This window comes from Pectinophora gossypiella, chromosome 5, assembly GCF_024362695.1.
Source record: "Pectinophora gossypiella chromosome 5, ilPecGoss1.1, whole genome shotgun sequence".
In the NCBI taxonomy this organism is placed as follows: domain Eukaryota; kingdom Metazoa; phylum Arthropoda; class Insecta; order Lepidoptera; family Gelechiidae; genus Pectinophora; species Pectinophora gossypiella.
The window spans coordinates 5,172,865-5,185,458 of record NC_065408.1 but is presented as its reverse complement, the minus strand read 5'-3'; the positions used below and the strand labels follow the sequence as shown (position 1 = coordinate 5,185,458).

Below are 12,594 nucleotides of genomic sequence, written 5' to 3'. Positions count from 1 at the left end.
CGACGTCATAACTTGTTATTTCATACTTTCATAGACACGTTCTGACGTTTCATAAATATCAAACTAACATCTGGGTTATCATCTACTATACTCTATGCTCCAATTGTCATTTGTTTTGATATCGTACGAGTTACGCATCGTGGGGAAGATCGTCATCCATCCAAAACCTATATCATCTGGCACATGACAAGTTCTGATGTACTACGTGACTTGGGTCCATACTTTCGCAAGCGAATCGAAAAAGACCCATTCACAAAATAGGATCGTATGCTCATGGTCTTCGTGGACCACGCGACACGCGTACGCAGGAGTCGAATTCGTCAGAAAACATAACCATAGTGCAGCGGGACATAGTTTTGATTACATCTTCTTTTGAAGAAAAGAAGATTACATTAGAAATGTAAACTCACCTTAAAGTACGGACTACCAGCTGCTAATACCACTTTGTGTACATGAAATAGTTCATTGCCGACTTCTAACACGACATCTGTGAGCATGTGGTGGGACCGCATTGTGAACATCATCTGTAAATAAAAATGTAGCGTGAAAAAATATATACATGCGTGAAATAAATTATTATTAATCATCTATTTTGGTAATAAAAAAATATAACAGGTCAACAGGTGTTCCCAAACTTTTAAGATAACGAGACACTAATCAGATACTTTTTTTTTGGCTGGTACCTTTTTTATAAATCTATATTTCCATCCAATAAACAATAAATAAATATGAATTACCAACTAATACAGGAAACATAAAAAAACCTACACATACTTCCTGAATGACAACGCATATTTATATCGGGCAGTAACAGTAATTGATTACATTGACTAGAATTAATCTAACAAGGTACTTAATTAGTATCAATTAATCCCTGCATTATATTGTGTAAGGTGTAATTACTTTTTAATTCAAATTAGATTCGCGTTTGACCATAATCTTACATCACAGTAAGTGACAATGAGGCTTACGGAAATCAGATGCACAAAGAATAATACTACGAATAGAACGGGAATTCTCCGCCCCCCACCAGCGGCTGAACTAGATTTACCTCACCTCCCTCGGTCTTATTTTTAGTCTTCAATCGTATGGCGTCACACAGTTGCGCGTGTAAGAAAACGTCACTGTGTAGTGTCTGTGTAAAACGAGATATATTGTATGAAGTGTCCGGGGCACATACCTGGATCCTAGCTTCTTAAGACTTTACCAGGGAGAAGGTAGTAGGGCGAGGTACTAGTTTAGTACGGATAGTGGTACAGTCATGAGTCATGAGCAATATCATGTACTCACTTTAGAACCCTGTCGCACTATCATATTTGACATTTAATGAGACTTACGGTTTTATTTGTCAAAAAAGTTAATGTGACATGGTTTCAAAGTGTATACATATTAGTACTCGTGACCGTACTACGGAACTCTCTCACAGAATATTTGTCCCGGCCATCACGAACACAACTTACGATGTTTGTATGTATGACCTTGCCTGAAGGCACTTTATGGTTACCACCTGTTATTGTATTAAAGATACAACTCTTAAAAATTTGTAATAGGTATCTACAAAGTGCTCCACTTTCTAGCAAAAGGGAGAAGACGAAAATAATCCAAGTAAAAATGTAAAGTAATACAAAAAATAAGCATTCTATTTATCTTACATTATTAGCTTTACACTAAACATTATATTTGGTATCTCGATATTACGTATGTTTTTTGAGGAATAGTAACTGCGCAAACCTCAAACAATGTATAGGTTTACACAGACGTTAAGTAGTTTAAAGTGCGACTGAAAAATGCTGTGTCATGGTGGTGTGCGCGTTTCTAAACTAAGGTAACATTTACAACCAAACAAATAAATCAATAAGGTCGCCCGCCTGTTGTGTTTTTATGTTATATATCTAGGTATTTATTTCGCACACTGCAAAATAAAAAAAAATATATTTCTAAAATATAGGGTGTTAGTGACATCGTAACGAATAACGTAGAATAACGTAGGGGGATGATTCAGGTTCCACTTGATAATAACTCAGAATAATGAGCTGAGTCACCCATCTCAGAAGTCGTTACGATGTCACTTACACCCCGTACAAGTACATACAGGTAGCCATACAAGTGCGTGTGGGCGTTAGTGACACCGTAACATATACGGACGGAGATAATTCAGACTATGATTTTATGATTTTGATTTGGTTTTTTGATTGATTTTTTTCGATTGATTTTTTTTTTTTGTTTTTTTTTCTTTTTTGATTTTTTATGATTGATTTTTTTTTTTTTTTGTTTTGTGTTGATTTTCCTGTCAGAAAATTCATGAAAATGTTAGTGTTTCTTTTAATCATTTTCAGTTCCGTACTTTTGCGCCGCAAAATTCCAATTGATATCTACTCAGAATCATGGTCTGAATCATCCCTCAAAGTTATACGTGTGTATGTGTGTGTATTGTTTGTGTATCCGTGATAACCTGTTCGGAGAATGCGGGATCGCATTCCTGCTCTGGTCAGTTGGATTATGATAGCTGATATCACGTGCTGTCGAGGATTTACATACATATATATATATATATATATAAACTCACGCCCGTAATCCCTAATGGGGTGGGCAGAGCCACAAGTAATGGCAATACTCTCGTCCCCTACATGGGACGTAAACATAGCCGTAGAGTGGGTGATAGGTAACCGTATACACATCTGCCTACCCTTTCGGGGATACAGGCGTGTTGCTATGTTATGTAAATAATCTAGATTTTTTCCAACATTCAGATGTTATTTTGTTATAAACGTTGAGATTTATTATTACAGGTACAACGTAAATACGAAATACGTTGCCCCTCTGAAAACTTCAGTATAATTATTTTATAAATACAATGAATATAGAAAATATCATAACACATTTAAATAGAGGTCAAAATATATTATTATTCTGTGTAACATTTATATAAAATGCTATTAATGCTTTATAATATTATTTTCACAATTGTCCTTGAAGTTTGTATGTGAGCGTGCCGATTCATATTTGCAAGTCATTGTGACTAGCCGAACACAAATTATGTTGTAGCAATATAGTATACCAGTTATCAGTACATATAAGTACGCAACAGCTATAGTAACAATATGTTAATTTATTGTACACATAATAAGGAAAGACAAACAAATGAAAACAAAAGTTGGGTTTATCTCTAAAAGAGATCTCTTCCAGCCAACCCTGCATGGTGGGAAATATTATGGGGTAAAGTACTAAAGAGAACATTATAATAATAAGACTAAAGAAGAGAAAAAAAAGTATAATAATATATTTTATATCTCATAGTGACGTAATCCCGATTCCTGCAGACACCTCCGAATTTTATTCTACGTAAGTTATACCTGTCATTTTCTTGTCCGCCAAAAATGAAAAGGACGGATGATTGACAACTGTTAGTTATTATAAAATGAATGAATAACCCGGGCGAATAAAATAGGCATCTCGATAGTATGCAATCGGTGATATGCAACCCGTTGGGCGTATGCTGTCAACTTATTGTCTGGTTATTGGCCAATGTAATATTTTGAGAGGGTTGTCTTTTCTGCCTAAAATTAACGTGCGTTCCATATATTTTCAATCAATCACCCTTTTCGGCGGATAAGAAAAAGAGGTATAACTTAAAATAAAATTAGATGGTGTGTACAGAAATCAGCACCCATAGCATAGTATGTTATCAAATGCCTACTCTAAGGCTCCTTGCGTGGGTTTACTTTACCAATACCAAGAGAGTAGGTAAAATGTAGAAAATATCATAGAACATTTGATTAGAGGGGTAAAATTAAAAGGCAATATGGAATCTTCTTCTATAGTGTGGGTTGTGAGGTGGATTACCAACCTCATCAACCCTTTACTAGTTCTGTGTGTGATGTGAGTAATCTCCCACGATTCTGAGTTAATATCAAGTGAAATTTTCCGTCGTAAAATTTAAGTTTTTTTTTAGTTTTGTTTCAAATTATTTTCAATTCTACATAATATACTTTTGTGATGACCATACTTTTGAATGACACCGTAACGATTACTGAGGGGAAAATGTCGGAAAATTCGTTACGATGTCACTAACACCCTGTATTTTTTAAATAATCTTTAGTTTTAGGCCTTGGTCACTGTTACTAATATAAACAGTCCATTTCATACATTGACGTCAATCTGAAAGTTAATTTTGTAACGAAGTCAAAAATAATACTTAACGTTTTACATGATAATGGTTACTTGGACAATGTTTTGTCCAGATCGGCACATTGTTCCCACACATACTATAGAGTACTCTGACTTTTTTTTTTCGTGACTTATTGTATTTGGCCGGAACTTTCGAGAGACGGATTTACCGCCTAATAACCGAAAACCACGCGGATATTTTCGCGGGCAACAGCTACAGTCCTAAATAAAATGTAGAGTCATCAAACCAACCTGATAATAAAATAAAATATTTGCATTACCTAGGTATCATTCCAATTGAATAAACACTGGTACACGTAATTGGTTTTCAATGCAAATTATACAGGAGATGACGAAGCAATATTATTTTTAGTTGTCGACTCGAGAACATTTTTTTTATCAGACCAAAAGTTTAAAGTCTTTTTTTTGCCACGAACGGGTTGGTCAAAAAAAAAATTGACAAGTAAAAAAAAACTCCGTAATATAGGAACACCTCCACCAACCCGCAGCGGAGCAGCGTGGTGGAGTATGCTCCATACCCCCTCCGGTTGATTGAGGGGAGGTCTGTGCCCAGCAGTGGGACGTATATAGGCTGTTTATGTTTATGTATGTAATATAGGAACAAGTAACTGTCTAGAAATAGCTACATTGAATAGAGTATCAAGTATCAACCAACATAGCACTACGTCGGTATCTCCGAAGAGATAGGCAGAGGTTTATAGTACAGTCATGAGCAATATAATGTACCCACTTTAGGACTCTGTCGCACTAACATACATTTTTAGTGCGACATTTAGTGAGACTTACAGTTCAATTTGTCAAAAAAGTTAATGTGACATGGCAAAGTGTAGTTGTTTATTATACATATTAATGCTCGTGACCGTACACCGCTTCCTCGCCAGCTATGTTTAAGTCCCATGTAAGTGTCCGGAGTGTGCCATTATCTTGCATTAAATATCTTAAATCATCAAAACTATTCATTTTTGTTGCCTTATAGAGCGACATAGTTTCTGTTTGTGACTAAGCTCTTAAATAAAGATTAAAAAAAAATAATCTTGCATTAAATATGTCTATACATCCTGTGTGACAGTGGTACAACCACTTGGTATAACATATTGTGTAAACGAGTTCATACAAACTCGAACATTCCAAAAATTCCAGTCCCCGGAATGCTCCATACTTCGCCTCTGTTTTTATTCGACTGTGGCGAAGCAAAAAGGACGGTTATATTGAGCTTTGAACTACGTCGCTCAAGACAAGCTCAACTTTGGAATGATTAAGCTTTTTAGATTAATAATTGCTTCAATGTGGCCTCTTATACCCCCTGGTGAATATGACGAAGCGTATGACGACAGGAGTATTAAATTAATCCATCGCTCAAATAGTTCATCATTGCTATTCAGCGGGTCGATTAAGTTCATTGACCTTACAGGGTCAAACAAAATACAGGTAATTATCTTTTTGTTAAATGAAATCGTTATCGTGACGAAGCCGTTTTTGGTTAGTTTTGATAATGGATGCGTTTTTGTTGGACATACACTCGTCTGTAACTGTTCCTCTAAATTGAATAAAATAAGTAACCACAATCTACGATTTTTACATTGAAGAGTTACAATATACGCTTAAGAGAAAAAAGTAACTCATCTATTTATTCTGGGATCTTAACCCGTCTTAACGGCCTCCGTGGCTTGAGCGTTGGGCTCACGTTCCGGAGGTCCCGGGTTTAAATCCCGGCGGGGACATATCACAAAAATCATTTTGTGACTCCTGGTTTGGTTAGGACATTACGGGCTGATCACCTGATGATCTGAAAGTAAGATGATCCGTGCTTCGGAAGGCACGTTAAGTTGTTGGTCCCGGTTACTACTTACTGATGTAAGTTAGTAGTTGTTACATGAGCCATGCCAGGCCTTTGGCGGCTAAATAATAACCCTGACACCAGGGTTGATGGAGTTGGTAATTCACAACACAACCCACACGACAGAAGAAGAAGAACCCGTTCTAGTTCGTCATTACTTATCTATCTTTATACATTTTTGACGACATTGAGCGTGACTAAGCGTAATCATTCGATAATACAGGCCACATATCTTTTCACGTGTAAAATATCACGAGGTATAAGGATTTTTTATCTTTTTTGGATGACCTTTTAAAGACCTTCTAAATTTACCATGCGTAAAAAAACACGTGGTACCTATTTTAGGATTCCTTCGCCGAAATGGTAAACTGAACTTCTATCACTTCGTTTTATATTCACAACGTGTCTTGTTTATCGCTAGATAAGTCTCTCTATTTATTTAAGAGCTGCGCTCTTGTCGGTGGAGTAATCGCCATTTCTCTCTTCTTCCCGCCAAAACCTTCACCTCCTGATACGACACGACCTGCACCTTCTCTTTCATTTGTTTCATAAATGTTCTCCTAGGTCTACCCCTTCCTCTCTTCCCTTCAATTTTTCCTTCTATGATGTTCGTTATAAATGAATCGTGTCGTATCAGGTGGCCAATCATATTTCCTCTCCGGTTCTCTATAGTCTTCAATATGGTTCTCTTTTCTTAAAATCTTTCCAGCACTTTTTCATTTGACACCATTTCAGTCCAGCATATACCCTCCATCCTTCGCCAACACCACATCTCAAACTCTTCCAACCTCTCTCTGACAAGACTAACAACACAACACAACAACACAAGACAAGGCTAGATAAGTAGATATATTATTATGCCAGTTTTTTTTTAATAAAAAGTATTCGTAAAACTTCAAAATTTTTTTACACTTTAAGTATCAAGAGTGACAGTTTTGCTTAATACATCGACCAACTTAATAAAAAGAGTTGTTAAATCTACAATATTAAAGTTGAGTGATATCATTAATTAAGGATTTCCACTAGCCGCCTTACTAATAAAACATAAACAAGCAATGAATGTATTTGACAGCCAAGCTAAATTGGTATCAATTACAAAATAATTCGATTGAACTTTGCTTGGCTATCAAATACTTCTTCTCTTCTATCGTGTGGGTTGTGAGGTGGATTATCAACCTCATCAACCCTGGTGTCAGGGTTATTATTGAGCCGCCAAAGGCCCCTGACATGGCTCATATAACAACTACTCACTTACATCAGTAAGTAGTAACCGAGACCAGCTTAACGTGCCCTCCGAAACACGGAATCATCTTATTTTTTCGGACAATCAGGTGATTCAAGCCTGAAAAGTCCTTACCAAACAAAGGACAGTCTCACAAAGTGATTTCGACAATGTCCACATCGGGAATCGAACCCGGACCTCCAGATCGTGAGTCTAACGCTCTAACCACTAGACCACGGAGGCTGTTTCTCCTTTTATTTATTTCTAAGTAATCGGTAACTAGTTGCCCCTCTTGTTTGCTGTGCAATATAATGTACCCACTTTAGGACTCTGTCGCACTAACATATTTAACATTTAGTGAGACTTACAGTTCAATTTGTCAAAAAAGTTAATGTGACATAGTACCAAAGTGTATACATATTAATGCTCGTGACCGTACGTATATTAACTACAACACCTTGTACAACTTGTGACTTGCAATAAACTTCTATTCTATTCCTAATCCATTCCACCACTACTCTACTGCGAGTCGATGGATAAACAACGACATCTAAGACGATTTAAAAAACGTTATTTTCATAAATTGACCCGACTGGGAATCGAACCCTGACCTCCGATGGCTTGATTGGTCGAGACGTAATAATAATATAATAATAATAATAACGTTTACATTTTATGCATTGAAACCCTGTCTCCCAAACTAGGCAAACCTGTGTCTTGGGAGACAGTGCCTTCCCAATCTATGTACCTACTTATACTTATAAAGTAATTAAACAGTGGCAATACTACGGTATTAAAGTAATAAAAAAAAATTAAAAAAAATAAAGAGAAAAAAAAGAGAAAATAAGTGTGTAGTGTGAAAGTGTATGTGGTTTGTGTGCGTGTAGTGTGAATGTGTGCATGTGTGTATGCGTGTGTGAGTATAGGTCTAACCTAATTATCACTAGAACACATAAAACTGAGTTCTTACCGCGGTAAGAGACTCCTATGCATACATATATAAACTCACGCTTATTTCCCACCGGGGTAAGCAGAGACTATGGAATTCCATTTGCTTCGATCCTGTCATACTTCACTTACTTCCTCCATATTCAATAATAACTCCCGATATTGACTCACTCTCGATATCAATCAACCCACGGTATGATTTAACGCGGGAAAACCCGGTATTACGTGTATTAGTATGAACGAATTAATTTCTTATCTTTATTTTACATACAAATCATATGAACTTTGAACTGAGTATTTTTCGTAGTAGGTAATGAATGGCTAATCAAGTCAAATAACGTCTAGGAAATGACACATCGGGTAACGGTATTACTGGGAAGTTTTCACACAATGATGAATGACGGGAATGACCGCTGGCAGTCCACGAAAATTGCTGTCAGCATGATTTTTTATATAAATCACGATGACGATTAAATACGTGTAATTCACACGTGGAATCAACAAGTTAGTCTATGACATTTCTTTCTTAATTTCGATTAGTTACCGCACCACTCTATCTTTTGTAATATGTTCAAAGCAAGATATAATATTTACGAAAAATATAATTTGATTTTACGATTATAATTTTTCTAAAACCAAAGTTCTCGTTGATGTCTTTAAATAATAATAATAATAATAAAAATACTTTATGCACAGAAAACAAGACATTTATAGGATAAACTTATCACTTTCTCTCTCTCTCTCTTACTCTTTCTTTTCACTTACTTGTCTTTTGTATTGATATAACTTATTTACATACATGCATACATAAACGCACGCCCGTAATCCCTAATGGGGTAAGCAGAGCCACAAGTAATCAAAGACAACTTGCAGCCACTGTTGTTATAACTTATTTTCAAGAATTAATTCCGGATGCGATTCGGGGATGGGATATTTTGTTATATTCGAGATAGCTTTAACTTAAAAGTATATGATGGGACACTACACGGAATAGAAGATAGAACCGTCGAAAGGGCCAAGTGAGCGCGAAACGCGCGCGAAGTATGAGTAAATAGTTCTTACTTCAACTTTGCACTTCACTCGTCCACAAACTTTACGACGCACGGAGCTCCGCGATAGTATATTAAAAGGTCGTCTTGTGAATTATAATCTGCAGGGCAAAAAAACTAATATCGACAAGCCTGCAAGGAAATCCCTCCTTATCTGAGGAAAGCTAAACACCTTACTATGATCGGCTTTAATTACGTATACAGTATGTTTTGCCGGTAAAGTGGCTATGGAATTTGAGAAGCAGTAGAGCTATCGTAGTGTTCTGTTTGCAGGAGCAGTTAGCAGTAAAAGAGAGTGGGGTTGAACCGGCGAAAACGGTTCTCATACAAAATGCGCGTTAAGGCCTTTCCAACCTCTTTCTTCTGTTCCGCAGGACACCATTACCAAAGAATAAAGAATAATACTACGTATAGAAAGGACACTCCGTTCCGCACCAATTTGTATCGGCGCGGCGGCGCCGAGATAGATTTAGCTACTGGGTCTCACTTGACGGACTATCTGTCTCGCTTGCACTTTCGCGGTAAGGCAGCACACGGGAAGAATAAAATTATTGTATGGAGTGACCAGGTTGCTGCGCTAAAAGTAAGTAGCAAACCAACTTCTGGGTCTACACATCCCGATCGGACTAATGAATGTGAGTAATGTGCGTACATTTAAGTAAACAATGGCCCCGATTCCTAGAGACACCGCCTAATTTTATTTTAAGTTATATCCGTCATTTTCATATCCGTCGAAAAGGAAAGGGACGGATGATTCACAGCTCTTAATTTTAGGAAGAATGAGTAAATTAATGTGTCGGGTTATTGACTGATGTAAAATTTTTAGACGGTTGGTTTAGATTTGTGCTTAAAATTGACGTGTGTTCCATAAATTTTATGCTTGTCGATTACCCGTCCCTTTCCTTTTCGGCAGATAAGAAAATGACAGATATAACTTAAAATAAAATTAGATGGTATTTACAGGAATTAGCACCAATGTGTCATTGTTTTCATGATTCCGTAAGTAAATAAGGCACGTTAAGCCGTTGGTCCAGAACTACTAGCCCAAATGTGTCCACCAACACGCACTGGAGCAGCGTGGTGGGCTATGCTCCATACCCCCTCCAGTTTATTGAGGGGAGGCGTGTGTCCAGCACTGGCACAATATAGGCTATAATGTTTTGTTAATGTTGTTGACGTTAGTGGTATATATGTTGAAACTTAGATAATTAGTCAATTACGTGTCGTAGGTCAAGATTTAATTTCGGTCGTTTAACCGAAATGTAGGTTACGTTACGCAGAAGACTTTATTGACCTCGATACACAACTAAACTCGATACACAGATGTAGTTCTAGAGACAAATTTAACAAGCACAAGCAATATTATTATTTTATAAGAAAGCTATATTTAATGCCGTTCGTTACAACCTAACTAAATTGTGTTGTGACAATGGTTATGAGTTATGACAACTTTAAAATATATTTTTGATAAATTCAAATTCAAAAATATCTTTATTCACTTTGAATCGTCAATTTTTACATAACGAACGTCTCATCCGCCTAAAACTACTACTATAAGACATAGGGCGTAGGGTTTTATAGTAACCCTGACACCAGGATTGATGACGTTGGTACTCCACCTCACAACCCACACGATAGAAGATAAGGCGTACATTGACTAAATTGGGGATGTGCTTAAAAACGGTTTAATGCGATCTACTCTGAACCACGCCTATACGTGAGTTTACGTATGTGTTTGTATGTTTTCTAAGGCGAAACTAAGTAGTCAATTTGAATTCTTTTGCACTGTACGAACTTTTCAACATTTCTATTTGTTTGTGTGTAAACAACTTTAGTGTATATGGCTCTACAAAAAACTAGCGACAAAATAACGATATCTGAAGTAAGGTAGAAAATCTTGAAAAATATACAAATTGGGTCATATTTTGTAAACCGTAAATAATCACTGAACATATGCTGGTAGCCAATGAGCTCCACTATCCAATTTATCGTTTTGAACGTCAACCTTTGGGCCACCCTGCATAATCGCCAAGACATGTCAGTTCAATTACAACGAAACCTTCACCAGGGTTGGTTGTCCCTCACAAGACTCACCTTCATAAAGTCGGAGATATAGTTGCCCATGCAGAAGGTCATGTCTCCGATGTCGTTGGAGCCTGTGCCGACGGCGCCCTCGATGCCGCCGTCGCAGCTCATGGGCGGCATGCCGTCCAGCAGGTTCCCCCGGCTTATGTCCTCGTCTGTCTCCATGCTTGTACCTGACAATTTAATGTAGTATTAAATACCCACCGGAACCGGGATACTTGGAAAGACATGGGGGAGGCCTTTGCCCAGCAGCGGGATCATACAGGCTAATAATAATAATAATTAAATACCCAGGAAGCGATGGAGACGACCTGCAGGGCTAATATGCTCAACGTGATAAAATTATCGATCGATTAGATTTTTTTTTTGTCTGCCATACGCAATAATAATAATCGATCGATTCAATAAAAGTTGTCGAAATCATGAAGTTTGTTTTTTCCCCTAACATGCGTTCCACGTGATTTAGTTCGTATTTTGACAGAACTAATGACTAGGTATATTTAGGCTCGCATATTAGCACCAATCGACAAAACGACATAATTATATCATCAAAATCGATAAAATGACCGTGACAAAATGTTATCACGATGCGCATGTTAGCCCTACTGGACGCGTTTAAGACGGATTGGAGAGAGATCGCTCACGACAGAGAGATGTGGAAGCTCAGAGGGGAGTCCTTTGTCCAGCAGTAGGACAATCCAGGTTCATCAAAAAAACACGATGAATGTAATAATAACATAAACATATACAACCTTTCCCACTGCTGAGCACTGGCTTCCCCTGAATCTACCAAAGGGGGTATGGGGCATACTCCTCCACGCTGCTCCACTGCGGGTTGGTGGAGGTATTTTTACGGCTCGTAGCCGACCAACTGATAACCTTGTACTATTTCGGACAATCACGTGTTGAAATGTAAAAATCTATACATATAGTTCCACATCTATCCATACTAAAATGTATTAAGTATAAATGCGAAAGTAACCATAGCCGTCTGTTGCTTTTTCACACTTACACCGTTGGATTTGAACGATCGAAACCCAAGGGAGGACACAGGACTCTTTCCAGGGATAGAGTTGTAAAATCGAAATCCACGCGGAATTCGTTTCATAGTTTCGCTTTATTGTTTAATTTAACTTTTGTTTATATTGCTAGCTTCATTCGTATTAAAATTAATCGTCAAATTTATAAATGTCATCTTTCTATCAAGAATAAACGCGTGCTAACTATTTAGGTATTTATATGCAATATAATTAATATGTTTGTTT

At 37.1% G+C, this 12,594-nt stretch overlaps 1 protein-coding gene across 2 annotated transcripts in view; it reads right to left on the bottom strand.

Annotated features, from left to right (window-relative positions):
* Window positions 1–12,594, bottom strand: part of LOC126366590 (kelch-like ECH-associated protein 1B) — a 54,104-nt gene that overhangs the window by 39,168 nt on the left and 2,342 nt on the right. For both annotated transcript variants that reach the window (XM_050009751.1, XM_050009750.1), the window contains exons 2-3: window positions 11,339–11,502; window positions 411–524 (exon numbers count right to left, since the gene is read on the bottom strand). In XM_050009751.1, the coding sequence (XP_049865708.1) occupies window positions 411–524; window positions 11,339–11,494 (270 nt within the window). In that variant the 5' untranslated portion in view covers window positions 11,495–11,502. The remainder of the gene's footprint in view (window positions 1–410; window positions 525–11,338; window positions 11,503–12,594) is intronic.